Raw genomic sequence first — 27,389 nt, 5'->3', positions numbered from 1 at the left:
TTCCCTCTCTCCCCAGCTGAACTTCTGCTGTAGGGCCGTGTAATCACTCCACGTACCTTTACTCCCTCGTCTCTATTGCTTCCTCCGGACTAAAGTCCAGCCCTGATTCCGGCCAACTTGCACATTAGGAAAGCATGCTATTCCTAGTCAGGTTTTGCTCCATTTCAACTACTGGAACATTCTCTTTACTCCTCAAACTTCCAGTACTTCCTTTGTCCTCTCGGCTCATCTTCTTCTTGTGTCTTATAAGAAAATAGAAGCAATCAGAGAACTTACACAGAGTTCCACAGCCACACCTACCCACCTGTCTTCATCTGTGCTTAGAGGCTCTTGTCACTGTGAGTGATTCCACTTGTTCACTGACATCACTTGAGCTGTTCTTCTCTCCATCTCCCGAGTTCTTTCTCTTTCTGCTTGATGTTCCCAGCAGAGTAAAATTTCTTATTTCTCCTGTAAACAACACCCCAGTACCAGTCTTCTTTTGATCCATTTCCTCCTCAGAACTACCCAGATTCTCTGTTGGTCTTACAGCAAAACTCCATGAAAGAGGTGTCTATACCCTTTCTATTCCATTCATTCCTGCTTTTCCTTCTCGCATCCATTCCTATCAGATTTTTAACTCCCACCCTTTCCCCAAGCCCCCTCCTGGCCTGTATTAGGGTCTCGAATTACCAACATACTGTGTCATCAAGTAGGCAGTATTCAGTCTTCCTCTTGACCTACCAGCAGCTTTTGATGTGGTTGGCTACGGTCTCATTCTTACACATTCTTTCTTCCCAGCCTTCAGACCCTCAGGCTCTCCGCTTGTTCTCAGTTTCCTCTGCTTGTTCCTTCTCATCTCCTAGATCTCTGTTCTTTGAGGTACCCCAGGGCCCAGGTCTTGGAACTTCTCTTTTCTGTCTGTATTTTTTCCTTTTGGTCTCATCTCGTCTTTTGGTTTTAAATGCCATCCATATCTGTGGCTCCCTGAATCCCATGCTTGTATATCCTTGTATATACATTTAAATGTCTACACTTAAATGTCTGACTTAATCTGTGCACTTAGATTTCTAACAAATGTCCAAACAGGAGTCTGGTATTTTCTTTAAATCCATTCTGTTAACACACTTCCCTGTGTCAATAAATGGGAGCTCTGCTTCTTTGCTGTTCAGTCTAAAACTTCTTAAGTTACCTTTGACTTTCTCTCTTTCATAGTCTGCATTTCATCAACACTGTGAGCTCTTCCTTCAAGATGTATTCAGAATGTGATGACTTACCATCACCACTTCTGCCGCCCTGTTCACTATAACCTCTCTTCTGGAGTTTTCGGTCTTCCTGCTTCTGCTGTTGTCCCCCTTTCTCCACCATGATCTTCCTGTTCACCAACAGAGACAGCGTGAGCCTGTTAAAATATGTAAGATCATGACACTCAGATTGGAACATTGTGTTGCCTCTCAGTCATATCTACAGTAAAACAGGAAGGCCTTAGAGTGGCCTTCAAAGCTCTTTATGACGTGCTCGTTGTTAAGGCTCTCATTTCCTCCTCACTGCCTTCTCTTCCTTACTGGCCTCCGTAGTGGTTCCAGAGCATGCCTGCCATATTGTTTCTTTGGCTGCTTCCTCTTCTGGGGCGCTTCCCTACCTCACCGCCCAGTAGCTATGAGATACATTCCATTTCCTTTGCTATTTTCTCACATGTCACCTTCAGAATAAGACCCTCCTCCGTGACCATCATATCGAAAATTGGGAACTCCCTCCCCCCACACATTGCTAATTATCCCTCTCTTTCCTATTTTTCTCTTTAGCACTTAACACTATTTCACATTTTAAATATGTTACTCATGTCTTTAATTTGTCTGTTTGCTCACTAAGATGTCATCTCTTTGGGGGGGGGGTATCTACTCTGTTCACTGCTGTACCCCCAGAACACAGAGCCCTGCATATAGTATATATATATGCTTAGTAAGTGATGGCCGAATGCATAATTCAGTGAACATATCGGCTGCTTTTTAACACTAAATATGGTGACCTAAACACTTTTGAATATTACAGTGGCATTTATTTGAGACATTAGGGAGAGTAGAATTAGAAGGTATCTTTTAACAAAATAATATCCGTATTTGGCAAAACGAAATCTGGCAACTCCGTGTAGACTTCTTCCTTCAGTGCCTCTGCTTCTCTTTTTCTTTTGCATAGTTTTCTGGTGCAGGAAGTTCAGAAGTCTGGGAACTGGTGATACAGCTGGTTCAAGAAGGGTGACAGTGAGGGAAAGAAGAAATAGAAGACAAAAACTAGTGGAGGATGCATGCCTGAGGGATGTTGTCTTTACATTTTTGTTTTTTAAGAGACTTGCCTGTAGAATAAAAGACCCACCCAGTACAATTATGCTTATAATTAATTGGTAGTTTGCTTTAAAGAGCATAATAGGAAGTCACTAAAAAAAAACCCTATGCATACCCTAATAATTTAACATTAAGATGTAATTTTATATGCACTTGCCAGTCTTTTACTGAGAAAGATGCAGGATGCCGAGGCTGCTCATTGAGATTCCATTTATGCCTTTTGTAGAAGTTTTGTCTCCTATTACATGACCCGCCTTGTATACTTTTGGTCTCTTTAGAGTGTAATGAGAACTTTAGACATATGCAAAGCAGTCTAAGACTGTAAACTTTTGAGTTTATCAGAATTTCCCCCAGTTTTTCTGGGTTAAGTTTAGTTCATTGTTTTTCAGTGACTGCCTAGCCCTAATAGCCAAGCCTACGGTTTCCAGGAGGCTAATAAAAAATTCTTTTTTTTTTTTTTTTTTAAGAGAAGATCCTTTTTTTTAATTATTATTATTATTTTTTAAAGATTTTATTTAACAGATAGAGATCACAAGTAAGCAGAGAGGCAGGCAGAGAGAGAGGAGGAAGCAGGCTCCCTGCTAAGCAGAAAGCCCAATGTGGGGCTCGATCCCAGGACCCTGGGACCATGACCCGAGCCGAAGGCAGAGGCTTTAACCCACTGAGCCACCCAGGCGCCCCGGCTAATAAAAAATTCTGCATGTATTACTTCATTGAATAACATCAGTGGAGATAGTACCTTGCTGAATCCTACGCGTGTTTATTAATCTTTACAAAGCATAGCCTTGAAGCATGCGCTTACTGCCACTTGGCAAGATTTGTACACTAACGCCTGATCAAGTCGTCATGGTTTTAGTTCCAGTTTCATCATGCATTATTTTGCCCAAGGCCGTTCTCCGTTTAAAATAGGGGTAGTAGTGGGCAGCCCTTCATAAGAGGATTCGTGTTGATGTTTGCAGAGTGCTTTGGAGTCCCCCAAACAGGCATTTAAACAAATAAACAATTACACTTATTATATTTACTCACAGAGAACAATATTAATAATGGATTATATTGTTTCTTTGAGCTTATTGATGTTTTTAATAAAGAGGAAAGGGTATGTAAGGCTATGAATTTTCATGAATTCAGCTATTCTTCTATGTAATGCAGTATTTTGCATAGCTTATGGAATATTGGAGCCTATTCATATCTTTAAAAACTGTATCTCAATTTTATGTGGTGTGAAATCTTACTCAAAATACGGGACCTGTAGACGTTTCAGTGTCGTTATTCTGTCACAACGGGACTCTCTTTCCAGTACTTCCTGTCCTCTCCTGACCTCTGCTGGTGAGGTCTAGGTGTCTGTGACTCCAGTCCGCTGTCCCAGTCACTCATCCTAAGACTCAAACAGAGAGACAGGAAAGGATCTGAAGGCTTGAACTTTGGTAATGTTCCAAGATTTCTTATTCTAAAAGAGAAGGCCATTTAATATCCACCCATGTGTGGTGCATATGTGTACATGTGTATGTGTGTAGGCGTTATTCTCAGGGTTATTGATGTTATCAGTGGTAGGAAAGACTATGCAGGGGATATGTTAGTACCACGTGGATGCAGCAGTTTTTACGCACTTACTGTTCACTTGGTCCTGCCTAGGGTGAAAAATATAGTCTGAAATCACTGGAGATTGAGAAGCAGCAAGGGAGACATTGGTCGCAGTCAGTTTTAATCCTTTATACCTTTCTTGCCTGAGCAGGAGGGGCCAGTCCAATTCTGAGGGGCATCGCTTAGGACAGTCGGGTATCAGATTGCAAACTTCAAGTGGAAGTTTAGTCCTTTTCTGAAAGCAGCTCATGGGAGGAAAAGTGCACAACAATATCCCGTTTCCATAGTCAGTGGAGGTGACAGAGAGGTAGCAAAGGGAATATAGGATAGACACAAAGACCTCGGCATTATTTTCCTCTTGATATATGTTGTTTTTACATTCTTGGGAGAATAGAATTTTCCTATACTAATGTGGCTTCTATCTGTTTTTAACAGTTGTACTCACCTAGGACCCAGATCTTAGTTTTTGAAAACCATTCCCCATTAAAAAGAAGGACTGTTTCTTTTCTTCTTTTTCTTTTTTTTAAAACAAGACTTTCATTTATTTGAGCGTGAGAGAGTGTACCAGCTGGGCGAGGGGCAAAGGGAGAGGGAGAAGTAGACTCCCTGCTGAGCAAGGAGCCCAATGTGGGGCTCCGTCCCAGGCCCCGGGATCATTGACCTGAAGGCAGACACTTAACTCACTAAACCACCCAGGCACACTGAACCACTGTTTCTTAAAGAAGTGGCTAATCTAGGGTTAGCGTAGAAAAAGTAAAAAGTAAAGTGAACCTGATTATTTTGTGCCACATAGGGCATGTCTAAAGGATCCGCTTCAATTAAAGGAGGAAATCTCCAACCAGGTAAGAGGAAGTCCTGCCAAATTTGAGACAATTTGAGCTTCTAAAAGAATAATGACGATAGTGAGTTTTAACACATTGAATGAAATAGTTCTTTTATGCCATAGTGCTGTTTGAAAGGGAGGAGGAGCTAGAAGGGAAAGCTTTGAAATAGAAAAGTATCAGTTAATAATACAGAAGGAATCATCGGGAAAAAAAAAAACCCACATCATTTTAGCACCATCAGAATCAGAATCTATTCAGGCAGAGATTATCAGTGGATGATAAGACCACGGACTTGTTAAGGACCAGGATGTTCACAGTCCTTCAAAGTGTGCCACACAGATTACAGTTGACCATTGACCATACAGCAGAGTGACCCCTCATGAAGTTGGAAGTCCACATACAACTGTAGACTCCCCCAGATCTGAACTACTTAGGCTGCTCTTGACCAGAAGCTTCATGGGTGACATGAACAGTCAATTAACTTAATCACTGTATTTAATATATTAGTATATATTAATGTATTTTATATGCTTTATGTGTTAAATCCTGTATTCTTACAATAAAGTAAGCTAGAGACAAGAAAATGTTTTAAGAAGATCGTAAGGAAGAGAAAAATACATTTATAGTTCCCTGCTGTGGTCAGCATATAAGCAGACCCATGCAGTTCAGACCCGTGTTGTTCAAGGGGGAACTGTAGAAGTATATGGTGTGCTGTTCTTCTAACCTTCTGTAGGTTTAAAGTATTTCAAAATAAAAGTTAGGAGAAGTAAGATGTCTATAGTTGAAGTCAACAGAGTTATCTACTATCAATTTTGTACGGACTTCTAACATTAGTAGTTCTGCCCTTTGGCAGTACTTTGAAAAGTGTTGCCAATATGAAGGACTGATACCATTTTTACCATTATGCAACATAAGAGAGACTATTATAGTTCATTTCTGGTTATTTCTCTCGCGCGGTGATTGAATTGCTGTCATAAGTATTGATGATCTTGTTCCATCCATTCATCTTCTTTCTCCTCCGACCCCTCTACCACTGGGATCACCGAACGCTATTAATTGTTTCACAGTGCTGTTTACTTATGTTTTCTTACATAAATTATGTTTATATTTATTTGACTTTTAAAGTAAAAGAGCCACTATTTTAGGTGATGAAATTAAAATAAGAGTATATGATATGGTTCCTGTTCTCAAGGAGTTTATACTTGAATAATAATAATAACAACGATAAGATTTGGGTATTTAGGGCAACTAAAGCACAGCTGTTAGGTGTTAGAACAATAATCATAATAATTCTTATTTTTATAGACAAGACAATTAGGATATAGAGAGATTAAGTAACTTGCCCCAAATGAAACAGATAGGAAGGGGCAGAATTAAGATTTGAATCCAGCCAGCTAGGAACTTAGTCCATGCCATGCTGAGGAACAGTTAATTCTGGTTGGAGGATGGAGGCATTTGAGAAAGGTTCCAGACTTTTGACATCTGATTGGGTCTTGAGAGGATACATTTTACCTAAATGATGGTGGGGAAGAGCATCACTGGCAGACAAATAGCCAACTTTGATTAAAGAGGCATGACATGAGATCATGTGCTGGGAGTGACAAGGATTTCAGAGTGGCCAGGTCTTACAAGTAGCAAGGAGTAAAGCTGGAAGGCAAATGGGACCATGAAGGGCCGTCCATGTAGAAGTTTGAACTTCATTTGTAGATCGTGGGTAGCCATGGAAGGGTTTTTAACCGTGACACATTCTGAAAGTTTTGGTAGACGGGATTGAAGACTATCAGGGCTACGAGTAAGGAGCTAGTGCCTTCATCTAGGAGTTAGGATGCTGAACTGGGGTAGGGGGCGTGTTGAAAGCAAGAGCCGGGATTGGGACCAGCAGAGTGTGGTTTGGGGAGTGGGATGGAAGGGAAAGGATGATGAAAACCAAGAAAAACTAGAACGTTTGGTGGCCTTAGTAGGTAGTGATGCTGTTCCTTCATGTTTGGGAAGAGCAGGGTGACAGCAGCATGGTCAGGGAAGTAGTTTTGGATATGTTGAGATGGAGTGTCTGCTGAGCTTGTACGTCAAGATTCTCACTTGCTGTCTTATAGTCTAGTTTGTCTTGATGTTACTGAGTCCACGACAAGATGGGGTTCCTTACCCTGTTTTTCTAGAGCAATCCAGAAACCATTTGTTTGGTTACCATAGAGTAACCATTTGTTACTTGTGATTTTAGTTACTTCTTACTTCAGAATAAGTTCTGGAACAGTTAGTTGTAGCATGTTTGGTGATAAAGTATATTTTATCCTCGAGTTAGAGATTCATGAGTGGGGTAGGGGGACAGACACTTGCATTCAAGTCAGGTGTGGTTGACTTGATGGCATTATGGAATTAACATTTAAACCTGATGGAACTGCTGATACATAATTTTTAAGTCCTGCAGCTGGGAGCTTTTCCAAGATGTGTCTTTTTTTTTTTTTTTTCCTTCCCTGTAGGGGAAAGAAAAGCATACTTTATTAATGGTTTTTAAAATTGTGTGTGTGTGTGTTTTGCCCTTGCATGTTAATGTATAGCATTTAACATTATGTATATGGTAGGAATTGGAATACAGAATATGTCTTTAAAAAAAAGAATAACTATTTTTTAAAGTGATTCATTGATAATTCATAGTCATAAAAATGAAAGATAGCAAGAGACCTGCTAGGTCTCAGCAGGGTTGTTCCTGGCAAGTGTCTGTTATTATACTCTTGGGTTGGCTTGAATTATTTGGTGTTTTCCTGTTGGAGGAGAAAGGGACTGTGCTTTGAAGAAGTCAGGGGAGGAAGTACAGAAGAACAACAACAAAAAAATACTTAACTTAGATCAATCTTAATTTTTCACAGCTTGGCCTTCTCTAAAGTCACATTTAGCAGAAACATTAATTAGATTTCAGTGCCTCACCGAGCTTTCAATTAAACATATTTCTGGAACCATCTGCAGCATTTTATCACTAATAATATAGTGATATTAGAAAGATAGAAGAATATGCTTAGTCTTTTGAAATATGGGAATTATAGCAATATGTTTTGCTCACGAATGATCATCTTTTATTATGAAAAACCCATCACAATTTTTAGAAAGAGTTAAGTAATTAAAGAGTCTAAAAAATGTGCCTAAAAGTAAAATTCCCTAAAAATATTTTCATTTTTGGAAAATGAGGATCTTTTCTTAAAATCAGGATTTTCTTTGGGATTTTATGCTTCTTCTAAATCTAAAAATACTGTTGGTGGGCAAATGTCATCTGCCTGTGTGGGTCTGTGTTGAAGACCATTGATAAGGAGCCATTGCTTTCATTGGAAACCTTAGTCTCGTGACCTGTGCAGAGGCCACGTGGGAACAGGAGACCTTGCTATGGTGGCTCAGAGGGCAGGTCCTGAAGCCATACTGCCTGGCTGTGAACCGCTCTTCGCACTTGAATTTACTACGGAGGGGACTCTGAAAGCCAATAAACCACCTTGTGCCTCTGTTTCCTTATTTGTAAAATAGAGACGATTGTACGTACTTTGTAGGGTTGTAACGCGCACACCGTTTTGAGCCTAAAGTAGATCTTCAGAACTGTTTTCTGTGCTGTCTAGTCTTTCATTTCCTTTGTTTTTGATTCATAGACCTATGTAGATTTACAGAGTCCTCCAGAAAAGAAAATGCGGGCATTGGGAATTAACAAAATAGCAGACTCTCAGCTCACTCATAAGAAACGGTCACATTGGTCTCATTTCATGAAAATGAAATAGTTTGACACTGCTCTGTGCCCGACACTGTTCCAGGGACTGGGGAAAACACCCACTTGTCTGTCTTCATGGGGCACACAGGCCTTAGGGGAGAATGCAGGTGAGGTGTGCAGCAGATGTGGGCACCCTAACTCGGAAGCCTGGTAGGAGACAGTCCTACCACCTGGTCCCAGACAGGTCACCGCCAACTTCCTGGCTGAGGAGGGTGTTTTCCCCGGTCTGAAAGGATGGAGTACAAATGTGCCTTCTGAGCGTTCAGGCTTTCATAGGGACAGAGGAGCTGTATATGCCCAGACCTTTTTCTAAACTTACTAATTAAACAAGTCACTTTACCACCTTAAGAGTGAATAAGAGATTGGATAGCAGGTCCAAATAATTAGGAAGAAAACATTCCTTCTCCTGGAAGCCAAAGAAGGGAGGAAGAAGCATCTTCTGTACCACCTTTCCCGTTCCCCAGCTTTGCCCCAGTGCCAGTCTGGTGCGCCATCCAAGACCCCTGCCTGCACTTCCAGCCCCATCTTCTGATGCTTCCTTTTTTAGCCCTTTAGAACTACTGTAGGCCGCCCACGGTGCCATACTGTCTCAGAACATTGATCCATGCTTCATGGAATATTCAGTCCCGCGTTGCACGTGATAAAAATTCTAATAATCTTTCAGCAAACCACAGTTCTTCATCCAGGGCTTATCTTCTTTAACATCCCTCACTGGATTTGACGACTTCTTGCATTGTGACCTTGTGGTCACCTTTTCTGACTGTCACAGTACCATCAATGTCCATGACCGTTGCCCTGAACTTTATTCGGGGCAGTAGCTCTTACTTTGGATAAATTTTTCACAACATTTTGCTAGGTGGATATCACTTGCTCCACAAAACGAGCACCCAGCTCTCCTTTAAAGAATCATCCCCGTCACTGTAAACGTTAAGATGGTAGAATTCAGGAAAATGTCAGAGAATGGAATTTTAAGTTTTTTTTTTTCTGTTGTTGCTGCATAAAAAATATTGCACAATATTTTAGAACTTCCTTTTGGTTTAATTTTGTAGAATTCATGGGGGTTTCAGTGATTAGTTTAAAAGCATTCGAAAATTTAAATAATTCCTTTCCCTTTACCTGTCCCCTTAGAGCATCTCCCATATATTTTACTTTGGTTGTGGAATACTATTGCTACAACTATAATCACTTATCCGTCTTTTTAAAGTTAGATAGCGTATTTGCAATCTAAGTGCTTAACTGTTTCGGTAGGTTTTTTTAAAGCAGCATTTTCTTTGACCTTTTTTTGTACTTTGTAAGTATGAAGCCTCAAACAGTAACAATGAATCTCAATTTTATTTTAGCAAAAGCAACTGGAAATTGAAAGAACTACTAAGTGGTTGAAAATGCTAAAAGGATGGGAAAAATACAAGAACACCGAAAAGGTAATTAAAATAATGTTACTTCTCTCTGACTGCGCAAATTCAATGTGGATTGTCCCAATAAAAGTTTCTTTTAAATTATATAAGTATTAGTGTTCATATTCCTTCTAAAACGTTCAGTAGAATTTAATTTAGTGGGATGCCTTAAATTAGGAGTCGTTACGTTATAACAGAATATCCAGGTCAGATCGGTTTCAGCACTTTAGAGGATGTCCCGGGTAGTCCGGAGGTGGATGGTTTCAGAAATGATTTGCTTCAGATGCTCCCTCGTGTTGCCTGTGACGTAGCGTCGCTCCCTCTCTCTTCTCTGCCATCTCCAGTGCCAGCTTTACCTTGAGGTTGGCTTCCCCCTGGGATCAGAATCCTTGCAGCAGTTCCAGGCTTCATACCCACAGGTCACACTGCTCAGGAAGAAGGCTGGCCTCCTGAATCTTTTTGCCCTGCAGAGTTGGTGCTGAGTTTTAAACCAGTTAAAACGTAATACACACATCTATTACTGTCACTGCCACTCATCACAAAACTCTTTAAATATTGGGAAGCTGTGGAGTTCTTGGTGGCAGAAGTTTTTCTTAAAAGAGGAGAGGTCTCTAGTTCAATAAAGTTGGGAATACCAGAGCTAACCCAAGTGAAGCAAAGTCAAGTCCTTTACGACAGGACTCCTCAGAGTCTTCACTATTGTAACACGTGGCAGGGAGAACACACCTTCAAGACAGACCTTAAACTGAGTGGAACTTATTCAACCATGGAAATCTTTTTGTCAGAGGGCACCTCACAGGACTAGTGCCCCTTTTCTTTTTGAGCATTCCAAAATACCCTTACTTAACGTCTGTTAGACTCTTTTATTATTTTATTTTCATCAGGAGTAAGCTCGTTTTGAGGTTGTTGGTTTTATTAAATGTGTTTGAGCATTAGGTTGGAACTCAAGATGTTTTTTTGAGAGGAATCCGTTCAAAGTAGAATGTCAGTTACAACATCTGTGCTCTTGTTCATTATCATGCTGTCTCCCAGAGTGGCCTAAAGTTGGCGCCTACTTTACTCCATGTCTGTGGGAAGATTGCTCAACTGGTAATTACAGGGTAAATGTTGATGTGCGGCACCTCCACTTTCATCTCAACATTTGGTCTAGGAAGAGATTTGTAGAATTATATGGCTTTATGTTCTTCTCGAGCATACATATATCTGTGAAAGTATGTAAGCCGGTATAAAAATGAGCAATTCTACCATTATTCTGACAACAATTCTGTCTAATGTAGTTCCCAGTAAGAGAGATTTTTAACAGAACAGTTTCCTTGATGTATAATTTTAAAGCACTTTCTCACAACTGTAATGCTGGAATTGTTTGATAATATATGGTCCAGTTTGGTGAGCAACAGTATGTACCTTCTAAAAGAATTGCTGCTTTCAATTCATACCTCATTTTAAATTGCACTGAAGAAAAAAAAAAAAAGGAGCGTGTGTGTTTTTCTTCTCTTCCAAGAGGAAGTGGAAGTTTTCTGTCCAGAGATTCCTTACTTATATAATGGTAATACAAAGAAATTTTTAAAAGTGTCTTGAAATTAAAATATAGCTGTGATAAAGAATATTTGGATCTTTAGAATCTAAACTTTAATGAAAGACATTTTCCATTAAGGTTGTTTGTGTTGCCTGTGTCTCACATTCTCACGGCCCCTGGTTCAGTAGTACTGAGTTTAAAAAATACAGTCTATTAAATGAAGTCATCTCTGTTAAGTGGAGACATTATGATTTAATTAGTCGTGGTATAATTGTGTCTAAGCTATGTCACAGCAGAGTACCTATGACAGATCAAGTTTGTTCCCATTTTTTAAGTCAAGTAATTGAAGGGACCTTTTATTAGTTTGCATTTTATTTTACTGATGGGAGGATGGAGGCACCAAATTTATAAATAAATTTCTTAAGGTCACACACATTGTTAGTCGCAGCAGGAGGTCCCATGTCCACACTCGAAGGCTCGTTTACTGTACCATCTTTCATGTTTGCTTTCCCTTTGGTGTTTGTCAATAAAAAGTCAGAAGGAAATAGAATGTGCTTATAAGAGCCAATAGGGCCTTGTGTATGGTTTAAAACTTTTTTCACATCTGGCCTTGAGAGGGGCTCGTGCCTCTCTGGAGGCCGAGGTGGAGACACTAATGGAACAGGGTTGTGGAAAGGAAGCGGAGAGGCGGTAGAGATCAGCCGCTCAGCACGAACTCTTGTTTCCTGGTGATACACTTGGGGTGTTGCATGTCCCCCAGATGGAACCCTTCTGGGTTGGCTACAAAGTTGGCTCGCGGGCCAGCATGTGATGTGGACTGGCACTGGACTGGCACGTTCATCACTACTGTGAAATCACTAAGGTTAGAAAGAGCTATTGGAAATGTTAGGTCAGTCAGTGGAATTTTTTTTAGTTGATGGAAGCTTAAATATATCTGTGTGACTGCAATAAATTACTTGTTTCTGTTGGCAAGAGAACAGAGATACTAAAAGCAAAAGGTAGATTTCAGGGAACCTTAATTTATTTTTTCTTGAAGATTTTATGTATCATATCCCTAAAAAAAAAAAAAAATTCTAACAGGATTTTAAAGGTATTACTTTTTAACTTAGAATATTAAAATGCTGTTTAAATCCAACATACGGAAATTCTGTATCATGGTTGTTAAAACTGCTGTCTGGGGGCGCTGGGTGGCAAAGTCGGTAAAGAGCCCAACTGTTGGTTTCAGGTCAGGTTGTGAAACCGAGTCCTGTGTCAGGCTTCGTGAGCAGCATGGGGGGATCTCCTGGAGATTCTCTCTCTCCCTCTCCTACTCATGCTCTCTCCCTCTCTCTCACATATAAGTAAATAAATCTTGAAAACAAAATCAGACCATAAGAGACTCTTTTTTTTTTTTTTTTTTTTTTTTTTAAGATTTTATTCATCCACTTGACAGAGATCACAAGTAGGCAGAGAGGCAGGCAGAAAGAGAGGAGGAAGCAGACAGCCCGATGTGGGGCTGGATCCCAGGACCCTGGGATCATGACCTGAGCCGAAGGCAGAGGCTTTAACCCACTGAGCCACCCAGGCGCCCCCCATAAGAGACTCTTAATCTCAGGAAACACACCTAGCTGTTGCTGGGGGTTGGAGGTGTAGGGAGAGGGTGGTTGGGTTATGGACATTGGGGAGGGTGTGTGCTATGGTAAGTGCTGTGAATTGTGTAAGCCTGATGATTCACAGACCTGTACCCCTGGGGCAAATAATACATTCTATGTTAATTTAAAAAAAAAAAAAAAGACAAAAAACAAACAAACAAAACAACAGAACCAGAAACTGTGGTCCCTAAAGTCAGACTAACTGAATTTCAGTTCTTCTATAGTTTGTTAGTTGTATGATTTGCTGTTACTGTTCCGCATCTTCATTTTCTCATCCGTAACATGGGGATGCTAACAATAGCATGTTCCTCTTCAGGGGTGCGATGGTACAGGCTCCCTGCTCCCCCTGCTGCTCCCACTGCTTGTGCGCCCTCGCTGTCTCTGGCAAATAAACAAAGAAAATAGTAAAAAAAGAAAACGTGATAGTATGACAAGGAATAAATTGATATAGAAACATATATGCAGGCTCCTAATAAATAATCACAAAGTGTTAGCGTAACACTTATTATTAAAGTCATTTTTACTGGATTCATTATTTTCCTCCCCCTCATCTCCGCATTGCCCCTTCCTGCCAGATCCCTGTGGGTCCTTCAGTATTGATCCTCGCCGACTCGGTCACGTAGAATACAGTATTTCTTCCTCGGATACAGTATTTCTCATACAGCCTCTAGGGGAGAGCCGCTGTGTTGGTCTGATGAGAAGTAACCACCGTGTTCACTGCCCTCGCGCCAACAGCTCTATTCCTCAACTTTTTCCGGTTTTCCCCTCCAGTCTCTTGTGTCCTGGAACAGAAGGGCTAACAGCTCGTGCACATTTAGGCAGTACAGGGCCTACTCTTCTCCTTTTCCCACTCTGGCCCCCTCTGGGGAGTCTGTCTCTGTCCCGACTTCTCCCATCAGAGGGTGACACCCAGCTCTGTAGCAGGGAGTATTTTATAATAAAGGGCTATCAGTTTATGGTATCAGTTTATCTGCCTACACACCAATTCCCCCCCCCCCCCACTGTGAGCTCCACAGAATTTCTTCATGTTCTAGCCAGAGCACCTACCTAGTAAGTGTTGGCCACAAAGCAGGCAGTCATTACCAAGCTCCTTTTTAGAATGAATGAGCGATGTTCATTTATGAGTTGGGATAAACACCTATCACCTGCTGCTGCTGAAGTCTGCTTAATTTAAAGCTGTGATCTCTTAAGAGGCTGTGGGATTTGGCAGAAGTGCCCTGAAATAGGACTAAGAGAAGAAATTCTTTGACCGAGGCGAGCCACTTCTCAGTGCCATGGTCTCCCAGCACTGAAAGTACTCGCTTTGCCTACACTACAGGCTATCGTAGAAAAGATGAGGTATTACTTTGTCAGTTGAAGGATTCTCAGCAAATGTAAACTGAACACTGTTCTGGAGAAGAAGCAAATTTTATTTGTGTATGTCATACTTGATATAATTCCTACTTTGTTTTACAAAATTTTCCAAAATTTCTATGATGGTCGAAAATTATGTTTCTATAATGTCTTTCTGTCCTGTAAGAGTTGTATTTGAAAAACAGTAGGTATAATTTATTTTTTTTTCATAATTTAAAATTCTTATTTTAAGGTCTCATAATTTAATCCTTGTTCTGGTATATGTGACTCTGTATGCATGTTTTTTATTTCACTGCCTCCTACAGCTGAATTCCAGATGCATCCCTTTTTATATTCTTTTTTTTTTTTTAATTGAAGTAGAGTTGACGCACAGTGTTACATGAATTTCAGGTGTGCAGCATAATGATTTGACAACTCTGTGTTATGCTTCCTTTTAAATACAGTTTCATTGTCATTATTTTAATGCTTTCTGCTCTTGGATTCCCTTAGTATTTTCTGATCTGTGTATTTTAGTAAGTTTACTTGAGCGGAACAGTGGGTACTAGTTACATGCAAAATGGTCTTGGAAAGATGGTCTTTGTTTTTTATAAAATGTAAAATAAATACCTTTTGCTAAAAGATGGTGATGTCTTGTGTGTGCCTTGGGCACATTACTTAACTTTTTTGTGATTCACTTTCACCATCTGTAAAATTGGGATAATAAAATATGGAATTGTTGATGTGATTAAATAAGAGAAACATCTATATATAGTTTAAAATAGTTTCCTACATATAGTAAATGACCAGTAAAAGTTGTGCTTCATTTTTCTAGCCCTGGAGTAGCACTGGGTCCATTAATTTTTGCTTTCTACCAGAAATTTCTGTTTGTTTGTTTGTTCGTTTTTAAGGTTTTGTGTATTTATTCAGCAGAGAACACAAAAGTAGGAGGAGTGGCAAGCAGAGGGATAGGTGCCTTGCTGAACAGGGAGCCTGGGACTTGATCCCTCGGATCATGACCTGAGCTGAAGGCAGCCTGAGCCACCCAAGTGCCCCTATTATTTCTTATTAATATAATCATAATTTAATTTTTTTAAAAAATTACATACTTTAAGATGAAAAATAGACATATATAGTTGGTGAATACAGAATTGGTTTAAAAGCAATAAAATAATGTCTGAAGTCTTTTCAAGTAATACAGTGTGAGAAAGACATGTCAGAACTCTTGTTTTACTCATTGAAAACATCAGCCTGATGGAGATTCACGTCCTTCAAAGTTAATCTGCTCACCGTCATCATATTCTACTTGGTTATTAAACTTTCACTTTTCTCTTTTGTAGTAGTTTCCACACCTTCTGATACTCACATTGGATGCTTAGAGTAGAGCATCTTTACTTTAGAAGTTCAGGAGATAAATTGAAAATGCTTCTAGTATAATGGTAAATGTTACGACTTTGGAATGAATGTAGATGATAGACTTTCTTTAGGAACATAATTCTTAAATTCATTTTTTTTTTTAATGACACTCAGTTTGCAATTAAAGGTGGTAGCTATTTTCCTATGTGGGAAATGTTGCACGTAGCAGAGTTTGGTTTACACAGAACTTTGCTGTATATATTCTTCTAGTCAGAGCTACTGCATGAGTTAAAAAAAACTTCCAGGATTCTAATCAGTATCTTCTGAAATTTCAAATTTGAGGAATAGTGTGTTTATACCAAAAGAACAAAGCCAGAACTCCATACGGAATTACCTAATTCAAGGCCATTCTTATGGAATTACCTAATTCAAGAGTTGTTCTATGTTGCTACTCATTCTAAGTCACAGCATCAGTTTATAAAACTACACCATGACTTAGGTTCTGAAGCTTTAAATTAAAAAAATTTTAAAAGTGAGGTAGTATAGGGTAGTAGTAGTTGAAACTCTGCTTCTTAACTCATAACTTGTCAGCATTTCAATTACTAAAACTTACATCCTGTTTGCTTAGCCATTCTATTCAAATATATTATTTTGATCATGAAGGTAATTATGTACCTATTCTTACCTCAGTCCCCAAGGTTTCTGCCATAATTTGTTTAGTCATTTCTTTGTTTAGACATGTTCTTTTAAATTTCAAAGTTTTATTGTGCACAACTTTGTAATAACCATAATAGATTTGTATGTTATTTGAATATATAGCTTTGAGGAGAAAGGATACATTATAGGAAGATGGAGAAGCAGATGGAGTCTTAGGATTCATAGAGTGACCGGCGTACAAGGATCGGAAGAGTTGACAAAACTGATGATTTATTCCTTGTACCATTCAAAAGTGATGGCAGGTTATTCCTGGAGAACTGCCAAAATCAAAGAGGAGAGGGAGACGGGAGTATGGGGTAGAGGTGTGTGTGGGGCGGGGGGGAGGGACAGGGAGTTGGGGAGTGGGGAGAGAACTAAAGATTGTGGGGGAACCTTAGCCGAGTCGTGAGCACAGGGTATGTTATGTTGATAGGCTCTGGAAAGCCCCAGAGAGACGATGCCGCAGGAAAGGATATTAGGGCTACACTATTCTCTACACTCCCATGAAAACAGTTTGGGGACAAGGAAATCTGTTTGCTATTTGAAGCCTTCTAGATGTGTGGGGGAAAAGGAAGAAAGTATGTAACTAGTTAATTATATCAACAGGGAGTGTGTAAGTCAGATGTTCACGCCTTAAAAAAGAACACTGATGGTGCTGTGTGAGGAGCACCTTGGTAACCGTATGGAAATCCTCATGCACTCGGCTTACTTAACGTTTTCCTTGTTGTGTGCTCTGACGACCTGTGTGTATGCCTCCCAGCCAGGGTCTGAAAAGTAGGGATGGTGGGATCCAAGTGTCCCGTGTCCAAATGTATCAGTTATCATGGGTGCTTTGAAAATAAAGGACTAACAGGTATTAATTAGTTGATTTGAGGGCTCAGTCTAAGATTTTTTGTCATTTATAACCTTCAATTTATTTATTTCATTTATAACCTTCAATTTATTTATTTCAACAAGTTTCATAGGAGAATTTACAAAGGAATCCCACTCCAGCTCAGAGGTGAAGTCTGGGCTCTGCTTCTGGAGATCCCTAAAATGAAAGAAGAAACAAGAGACCTCTATAGTGTGAGTATTTAAAGCTAACTTGTTATTTTGAAATTGAAAAGTGAAACCCCTTTCTTTTCACTTTCAAGGTGATATAAGATATTCGTATCATTTGAAGTTATAGTGAAATGATATTACATTGAGTTGTAGAAGCCTATTATTTTCTTGATTGTTTGGTTTAGAGCCATGTAATTCCTGACTTGTGAACAAATACTTCAGGGAAAATGATACTTTCTGTATCAGTCAGTAAGTGTCCAGTGCTTTTCAAATACTTGAAATGACCAGTGTTGGGACATATTCATGAGGAAAGTGGACTAACACCTGAGCGTAGCTGCGTGTGTGCCATGTAGTGTTTTGTTTTAAGATTTTATTTATTTATTTGACAGAGAGATCACAAGTAGGCAGGGGGCTGGGGGGAAGCAAGCTCCCTGCCAAGCAGGGAGCCTGATGTGGGGCTCGATCCCAGGACCCTGGGATCATGACCTGAGCCAAAGGCAGACACGGAACCTACTGAGCCACCCAGGTGCCCCCCATGTAGTGTTAATAAAGAGATCTACAGTGTTGCTTCTAGACTTTGTGGGAAAACAGCAGTGGGATTCAGTTTGTCCAATAGCTGCCTATATGTGGTTGACTGTTTGCTTCTGGGTGTGAGAAAAGAATTTTTCTCCAAACCTAGTAGGTATCTCTAGGTTTTGTTGTTTGTTAATCGAAGGTCAAACTTTTAACTCAATGATCAGTAATGCTTTCCTTAAATGGGGTAACACATTTCATTTACCTTCCTGTCATCTCAGGTACACTCCTTTCTAAGTTTGAAGTTTATAGTAACCTTTGAAAGGAATGATTATCTGAAAATCTTTTTGAAATATGTCCCTCAGAAAGTGAATATAAAGAGAATAAAATGGATGAAAGAAAAATTGTTTATAAACTCAAAACCAATTATAAAAGGAACTTTGGAATACTCTTGATATTTTCTTTCCTTTTGCATGAAATGTGTTTGTATGTGTAAGATTTAATCAAGATGAAAGATGATAAATACTGGATAATTTAAAGGGTCACTTATTTTGTGTGTCTAAAAGGTTTTTTAAATTAGCTGTTTGGGCCCTACACAGACTATGAGTTTATGTGTTAGAGTTTTAGAGTTTCAAGTTATTTTAGTCTGTTGATTAGGTACTTGCTTTTAGTATCATAGTCTTAAAGCCAGCATTGAAAATGGTGTCTGAGAGAACATATAAAATCTAACCCCAGGGTGCCTGGGTGGCTCAGTTGTTAAATGTCTGCCTTCGACTCAGGTCATGATCCCAGAGTACTAGGATCGAGCCCTGCATCCAGCTCCCTGCTCAGCAGAAGCCTGCTTCTCCCTCTCCCACTCCCCCTGCTTGTGTTCCCTCTCTCGCTGGGTCTCTCTCTGTCATATAAATAAATAAAATCTCTTAAAAAAAAAAAAAATCTAACCCTAGCACCTAGCACAGTGTGTCGTAAATGGTAGGTGCTCATTAAATTCTTGTTTAATTAATGAGAGAAGACAGTTACTCTTCTGCATGCTGTTTTTGTTTCCTAGTGCCACAAACTGAGTGGCTCCCAACAGCAGCACTGTCTTCTCTCGCATGTCTGGAGGCTGGAAGTCAGACACCAGGGTGTCAGCAGGTCCCTAGATTGTCTCAAGGCTGGGGGAGAGTCCTTCCTCACCTCTTCCTAAATTCTGGCATTGCTGGCACCACTCCTGGGCTCTCTGCTGCCTCAGTCTGCTCTCTGCCTCCCTCCTCCCATGGCCTGCTCCGTGTGTGTGTCTGTATGTCTGTGTGTCTGGCCTGATAACAGACGCCAGTTCTCGGACGTGCGGTCACCCTCGTCCAGCATATGTCATCTTCACTCAGACATCTGCGGAGACCCTGTTTCCAAATCAGGTCCATTCACAGGTTCTGGGTAGACATGAGTTTGGGGAAGGGGCACTGTTCAATCCAGCACACGTTCTAATAGAACTCCGCTTTCCGCGATCTTTTAGACCTTTTCTACAGGGAATAAAATGATCCCAGCACTGGTTGACATGAGGGATCTATTTAGAACATGGCAGACATACAGTAACAATAGCAAAAGAAATGACTTGCCTTCCAGTACTTTTTTAAGGGTTATTTTTTCTAGCACTTTCGTAAAAAATTTTTAAAATTTGTATTCTTTGAGTTTTCCTGGCACCCTTATTTGGTGGTCTTCCTTCCCCACTCTTTCTTACTCTGTCTCTCCAAAGGTGGTCAGAGTTGCTCTCTGCAGGTGGGAGCTTGAGGAGGAAGAGAACTACTAAGATTTTTCTTGGGTGGGTGAGACTGTCGCTGGTCCTGAGCTGGCACTTTCATCCGCCACTTCCTCCTGTTCTTTCAGGTGTCCCTCAGTGTCACTTGTCTCTTGTGTGTGTCGTGGTAGAGCCCACAGGTGGCAGTTCTGTCTGTTGTGGCTAACAACCTCACCTATGGCCTTCCTGGGGCTTCATAATCTTGTTGGCCAAAGAAACCACGATACCGCGGAGCTTTCATGTGAATGGTTTCCTCTCTCCTTCCACTTCAGGATTATAGATTCCCTAGATCCCTATTTCTTTTTAAATAAAATGTATATTCTTGTATTGTTATGATACTCATGGGTCTCGGCCCACCCAATCTCAGAGATAACTGTAGAAGCTGCTCTACCTCCTTGCACTAAGATAAGAAATATGCTTGATTTCCTGTTTTCTGTACATTCATTGGTAAATATTCTAGGACATAATCTTTCTGACCTACTATTTTTTATCTGCTAACTGAAATTTGCTTCTGTCTGGAGGCCTTTTTATTGTTGGATTTTCTTGTCCTCTAGAGAAGCTGATACTGTAGGTGTGTTTGGGTGATTTTCTGCCTTTGAACTAAATTTTATTGTAAAGAACATTTTATCATGACCTGTCAGACATTTTCTTTCTACGTTTTGACATCTCATTTTTTAACAGGAGGCCTGTAGAACAATAACTGAAACCTCTTTACTTGCCCATTACCCTTAAAAAAAAAAAATGAACAGATTACCATTTTTAAACTAAATTTTGGTAATATCTTCTGGATTGACTTTTATCAGCGATAGTGTACAGTAATATTTTAGTGGTTGTGTGATTCTCATCCAATATTATAAATATCTTTCTGTGTATTTAGCACTCTAAATTATACTGTGATTACTCTTCATGATTTTAAAAGCTACAGAAGCCGCCTTTGTCTGAGCTCGCACCTCAAGACACAGAAAGTACACAGAGTTACAAAACCCTTGGCACAGACACCCATATTCCAGATAGCCTGCTGCTTCCTGCTTTCAGCTAAAGTCAGGAATTAGCCAGTTATGTTTTCATATGTATTTATTGGAGTTGATTCAGGCAGAGATCTGTATCACCAGCACATGGTACCCTGAGTCAGTATAATATATGTATATAGATGCATAATTATACATTAGCGTGGTTAAGTATAGATTAGTATACATTTTAATCTCTTTTATCTAGTTCAGTTTGGGAGATTAAATATCCTCATTCAGCTCCCTTTCCCTGAAATGCCATGAACCTGACAGCAGGGAGTTTCTGTAAAGGCAAAGCCCATGAGGAGTAAGAAACAGGAGAGAGAATGGCTGCCAGTATCTGGAAACCAGACAGACACTTACTGTACTCAGCAAACCCAAGAAAATGGAAGCCCCGACTGCCTGATTTCGATCTCAGAATCTCCAGGATCCTTGGTAAGCGTCAACTTCGGGTGCTTCAGGGAGCGGAGGTGAAGCTCAGAACCGTGGAAGTGGCCCAGAGTCCGTCGCAGAAGGAGTTAGAGCCTTGACATCACCCCCGCCCCGGCGCAAGTCCGAGGTTTACCATTTGGAGAGAATGATCGACAGGGCCGCTGGACTGGAGAGGATCCAGATGTTCCCGGGGGGGAGGGTGCAGAGGAACTGCGTATCCTGAGCTGCAGCCGTGCTGGCCTCCTTCCCATCACATTGGTGGCCAGGTGCATGTCTTTCTGACCGGAGACCAGAAGAAACTTCTCTGAGGAATCTGCCCAGCCGCGGGACATAAACCCAGAGACACTGACTTCAGGGGAACCCCAGCGACACTGCCCGATCGGATCACTCTGCAGTGGAGACACAGTCGTGAAGCCCCACCTCCGCACACAGAGCTCACCATCAGCTTTCTGGTATTCTACTTTTAAATAAAAGCAGACAGCGAAATACTGCTGTTCACTTGAGGAAGGGAGCTAACAGAAAGACACACGAGAACAAATGGAAAAAAGAAATGTGTTAGAAACAGACTATAGAGCAAGACGAAAACTTAGAAGAATGATCACAGGCATCTTCAGAGGGATCAAAATAGGTATGACATCCATAAAGCAAGTATAAAAGCCTATAAAAAGGAACCTTTGAGAAAAACAAAGAGCTTTTTAGTTATAAAAAATTATACTAGAACTGAAAGATTTGAGAGGATGTTTGAGAGTAACAATTGAAGGAATTTCCCAGAAAGCAGATGATAAATTCAAAGAAATGGAAACTAATAGAGAAAATACAAGAAAGTTAAATGACAGCTGGAGATTGCACGCTGTAATAATAAGAGTTCCAGAAAGAGGAAATGGGAGTGCGGGCGGGAGGGATGAAGGAACCGACAAAGGAATTACTGAAGAAATCACTCAAAACTGAGAGACGGGAGTCTCCGTTTAGAAGATTGAAAAGATCCATCAAGTGCCAGCCCTGTGGATAAAAATAGATACAGATCAAGCACAAAAGTGTGAAGTTTCAGGACATGGAGAGAAAAATGCCTACGAACTTCTAGAGAAAAAACAGATTTCGTACAAAGAAACCAGAATTAGAGTGGCGACACTAGAAACTAGAAGACAGTAAAGGCAGTGCCTTTTGAGCAAAAATATTTTCCAATTTAGAATTCTAAAACAGCCCAGCAGTTGAGTAAGAAGGAGGTAGTAGTATCAGACATTTGAAGTTTCAAAACAATTTATCTTCCATACACCCTTCCACAGGGGCTACTAGAGGATGTGCTTCTCTGGGACAAGGGAATAAACCAAGAAAGAAGATGACGTGAGACGCAGGGGACAGAGGACCCAAGTGAAGGAAGGCCTAGCAGAGGGTGAAGGGGGACCCCAAGACCCCAGCTGTGCAGCAGGCCCAGAGGTCCAGGAGCCCAAGGCTGGAGCAGGTCTGAAGGCTCTGGAGAGACATCTGCACAAAGTTGAAATCAGAGAGTATCTTTTCCATTGCAATTTTCCAGCGCCCTGCGAGATGGATGTGGTTTAAAGTGAGTTTGGGATCGGATTAGCAACAAGCCTGTAGAAAATGAAGCAGATCAAGAAACAAGGCAATGATTAGTTCAAGGGAAAACAAAAATGCTGTGCCAGAAAGAAAAAAGAAATCCCAGTAGACTCTGTGGCTCAGCTGTGAAGAGCTTTTACCTAGTCTTACCAAGGCAGACTCCAAAAAGTGCTTCATTCCTAATTAAAATTGAATTGTATTGTTAAGATGGGAAGGGAAAGGTGGTGGTTAGAGGGAAGGAATGGATGTGGGAGTGATGGGGACATGGCTCGGAGGGAAGATCTTCATTGTGTGCCTTCCCACGTTCATTGGTGAACCACAGGGGTGGCTTTCCTAAACCAAGACCGCTTTTTAATAAGAATTATTTTATGATTTCATATTTTAATGAAAATTATTTTCAATAACTGATTTCCTTAAAAATGTGCTTTCTTCCCCTCTTTTTTCTTTTCAGAAATTAAAACACAGAGCCCGGGGTTGTTCACCTGATATCAGACAGATAGACCTTGATGTCAACCGCACATTTAGGGACCATATTATGTTTAGAGACAGATACGGTGTTAAGTAAGTAAACTTTCAGGTGATGAAATGTAAATGGCATTTATAAAGAGTATTAAAGTCTTTGTTTACTTAAAACATGAATGAGTAGAATGTCTTGTGTGAACTATAATTTTGATGTAGGTCCTAAAGGTTTAAGCTTTTGCAGATTGTTTGGTCCGTGTTGTGTGAAACCTAGTGTCTAGGTTCACTTAAATTTTTTAGCCTTTGACATAGTAGATGCTATTTGGTTGGCAAAGAGTCATTTTATGATCTGGGAATTCTTAAAAATGTAGTAGCTACTTTTACTAAAATCTTAGTGAAGAAATGGGAAGTTGTGTTTGAGGACCAGGTCAGAGACAAATAGATCCCTATGAACTTGACCCCAATGCATCACTGAAACTAAAACAGATGAGGAGTGAATGTCTGCAATGAGTATTACAGTTTATGCATGAGCAGTGTAGTTTTGCTGACCTCTGTATTGGCCGAGTTCAACATGAGAAACAGAAACCAGTAAGAGATGTGTATTCAGAGATTTATTGAGAGGAACTGGCTTGGTAGCAAGTCCTGTATCTGGAGAACAGGCCACCAGCAGGGACAGCCTGCAACTCTTGAGCCGAGCTATTGTCCACAGGAAGAACTGCTTCAGGGAGGCCTCACATCTGCTCTTACCACCTGTCACCTGATTGGATCAGGCCCACCAAGACGATCTAGGAACTAGGATCACCTCTGCTACTTAAAGTCAAATCCTGCTTACGGATTTTAATCACATCTACAAAATGCCTTTTTTACAGCCACATGTGGGTTAGCTTTTGAATAATTGGGAGCTCTACCCTAGCCAAGGTGACACCAATGGTGTACTGACCATTATAGTACATCCTTGACAACTCACTTTCCAAATACAGGTTAATACAAGGTCATGCTTCACCTAACATGATATAACTCTTTAGCCTGGGACTGAAACTAGTCTTACCCTTTCCCCACAAGAGGATACAAAGTCCTTGGTGATGTTTACTCTTGCTTTGACGCTCTAAAACTTAAATACTGCAATATAAAATTAACTGTTAATAATACATCTGTCTAATATAGCTAATATGTTAGATGAAAAGGGAAAAGGAAGGAGGAAAAATATTTTAAAAGACGTATGTATAAACATACACCGAAATAAGGAAGAAATGCTCACAAAAAATATAATCATCATCTCTTTTTTTTTTTTTTCTTTAACAAGATTTTACTTATTAGAGAGTGAGCAGGCAGGAAGGAGTAGAGGGAGAAGGAGAAGCAGGCTTCCTGCTGAGCAGGGAGCCTGGTGTGGGGCTTGATCCCAAGACCCTGGGATCATGACCTGAGCCGAAGTTGGACGCTTAACAAGCTGAGCCACCCGGGTGCCCCTAATCATTTCTGTGGCTGGGTATGTAGTTATGACTGATTTCCACCACCCATTTCATATTCCCTTTGTCCTCCACAGGCACCTGGTCATGATACTGTACCTGGTGGGGCAACCTACATTTTCATTCTGGACCATCGCAGTCCTGCCTGAGTTAGATTGCTATAGTTTTCCATTGACTTTAATCACACTGTGCTAAGAGACACCCCACGTATTCTCCTGCGAACTAGGCCTACTCTTCCTTACATCCAGTGTATAGTAGCAACTCAGTTTCTCCTTCGTAATCCGGCTCATTTGCTTCAGCTGGTACAGTCACCTCCTTCTTTGCTTGTTGATTCGGAAGCACAAGGAGCTCCAAGTGGCTGGGTGGCAGTTTCGGCTTCCAGTTCAGTGGAATCATTGTGTCTCCTGATGAAAGTATTTCTTTCTTTGGAACTAGGAGTCCTGGACCAGCAGAGCTTAAGGCTGACGGAATGGGAAGTGAGCATTTTGCTAGTGGACCACTAGGGAAAATAGTGGATAGAGTCATCCCCGTTTCTGCCCCTTGAGTCTTGGACCCCAGCATCCTGGCTGTGGGAGAGAGCACTAGATACTGTGGCCGGTGGAGAGCATCCATAGCCTCCCAGAGGATGCCGCAGCCCTCGTGCCTAGCGGCCACTGTAACTGAGGCTTCCCAGGGCCTCCGCAGTTCTGTCAGGCTGCCTGCTCCCATGGGGATGATTTCAGTGAGGGTGCTTGCTCTCCTTCACTGCAAGGAGGGCAACAGATTGAAGAGACTGTGAAGCCGTTGATGGTTTTTTGGCATAAATTGTATCAGAATGAATGTCAGGGGTACCTGGGTGGCTCAGTTGGTTAAGCGTCAGTCTGACTCTTGAATTTGGCTCAGATCATGATCTCAGGGTCCGGAGGTCGAGCCCCTCACAGGACTCCGTGCTGGGCATGGAACCTGCTTGAGATTCTTTCTCTCCCTCTGCTCCTCCACCCCCTAAAAAAAAAAAGAATGTCATCTAAATCTAATATAAATCTAAATAAAAAATTTAGACTGTACAGAGTGTTGTGTACATTTGAGCTTGGGATCATTTCTTTATTACAGTAGTACTTTTGTCTGGATTATCTGTTTTCTGGCAGACTGCATTTATTATTATACATTTTTTTAAGTTTGTAATTTTAAAACTATGTGAAATAACCAAAATGTATTCAACATGAACTTTGTTTTCTCTAGGCAACAGTCACTGTTCCATGTTCTCGCTGCGTACTCGATTTATAACACGGTAAGTCAGAGCACAGCCACTCAGGTCTTTCTGAGGAGCTGGGGGGAACTCTCTGGGCACCCCTGCCTCTGTGGATCTTTTCAAGGCTTCTCTGGTGACCTTGGGATCTCAGAACAGAGCTGATTTAGAAGCAGGAAAAACCACTGTATACCAGCGAAGCTCTCATTCTCCTCCTTTTTCTGAATTACTCTGTTGTGGTTTTATTTGGTACCTTGTTTTTCTTTTACACAGTTGTGAGGAGGGCTAGAAGTTTTAAGAAGTCGGTGGGCAGATAAATTTTTGCTTGACCCTTGCTCTCTCTTCGTCACCCGCCGGGAGTTTGCGTTTCAAGGTCACGTTTTGTTTACTCAGCGAGGGCCAAAGAGGAGACCTTGTGTACCTTCTTGCTAACCCTCGGAGTAGGCTAAAAGTAAACGTTCTGATAATAGAACATGTTGTCCTTAACATACCTGTCATTCAGGGGGAGATGATAATTTGGGGAGAGACCAGTTAGTGTTGAACCTAACGCAGACGTTAGATGCTTATTGAGTAGATTCTATGCAGGACAACCTTGAATCTTGGGTGTGTAATTTCTATTAAAACCTCTAAGTTATAAGAAATTTCCAATTAGGGCAAGTTAAATAAGAGTTATTAAAGGCCTTTTCATGGAAAAGAAGCAATAGTTGGGCCTCATGGGACTTGGAGCTGGAAAGTGAGAAGCCTTCGCTGAGAAAGTAGTACTACACACTCTGTAGCTCTTCTGTTCTGGGGCCACATGGTAACTGATTATCTCCGTAAACTGCTTGTTCCACTGTTTCTCTCTCCAGATTGCTTTCTTTGCCTACTTTTTGGTTTTCCCATGGCTGAAATTGCACCCACAGACTCAACATGACCATTCTGTTTAAATGCCATCTTACCGTCTGATTACAGCTGTCCTGGAGAGAGTATGTGATTAGCAGTGCCCAATTAACTGTTCTCCTGGGGTCAAGTGACCTCTTCTGCTCCATCAGCTTCAGTTCATATGGCACAAACAAGAAACTCTGAGGCCACATTATAAGCAGGGACTATGGGGAGAGTAGGCCGTTCTCAGAGAAGGGACATGGACTGGCTGGGTATCCCAAAATGTGTCTCTCTGAGGGCTGGGAAATCAGAGGTGACGAGACAGCAACTTAGGAGCTGCAACAGGAGAGAAGCTTGCCAGCATTTGAACAAAGAGGGGGAATATTGAACTGAGAATAATATATGCAAAGGAAAAATAAACGATTTGTCCTCTTTACAGAAGGTATAATGGTATTGAATAGGGGACAAAAAAAATGCATGTAGTTTGACACTTGGTCCACAGTTCTACATTTATTTTTGATGTATAGCTCAATGAGATGTAGCTCCATGTTGTAGAAACTGTAGTCTTTATCTGTAGACTTGTCCGTTATTTAATTGTTCAGGCATTTTCTGACTGTTTTGGTGGGCAGGTTTTTCGTGTGGGTATGCA

The 27,389-nt window shown here is 40.8% G+C and overlaps 1 protein-coding gene across 5 annotated transcripts in view; it reads left to right on the top strand.

Annotated features, from left to right (window-relative positions):
• The window catches only part of USP6NL (USP6 N-terminal like), a 180,578-nt gene that overhangs the window by 117,217 nt on the left and 35,972 nt on the right, over positions 1-27,389 (top strand). For all 5 annotated transcript variants that reach the window (XR_009356474.1, XR_009356473.1, XM_059183798.1 and 2 more), the window contains 4 exons: positions 9,809-9,889; positions 17,348-17,455; positions 23,181-23,290; positions 25,873-25,921. Coding sequence is in view for 3 of the 5 variants with exons in the window: in XM_059183798.1 (XP_059039781.1) it covers positions 9,809-9,889; positions 17,348-17,455; positions 23,181-23,290; positions 25,873-25,921 (348 nt within the window). In the remaining 2 variants the exon portion in view is untranslated. The remainder of the gene's footprint in view (positions 1-9,808; positions 9,890-17,347; positions 17,456-23,180; positions 23,291-25,872; positions 25,922-27,389) is intronic.

Source organism: Mustela lutreola, chromosome 8, assembly GCF_030435805.1.
Source record: "Mustela lutreola isolate mMusLut2 chromosome 8, mMusLut2.pri, whole genome shotgun sequence".
Classification (NCBI taxonomy): Eukaryota; Metazoa; Chordata; class Mammalia; order Carnivora; family Mustelidae; genus Mustela; species Mustela lutreola.
The sequence above is the reverse complement of the archived record's forward strand: the minus strand, read 5'-3'. Positions and strand labels throughout refer to the sequence as shown.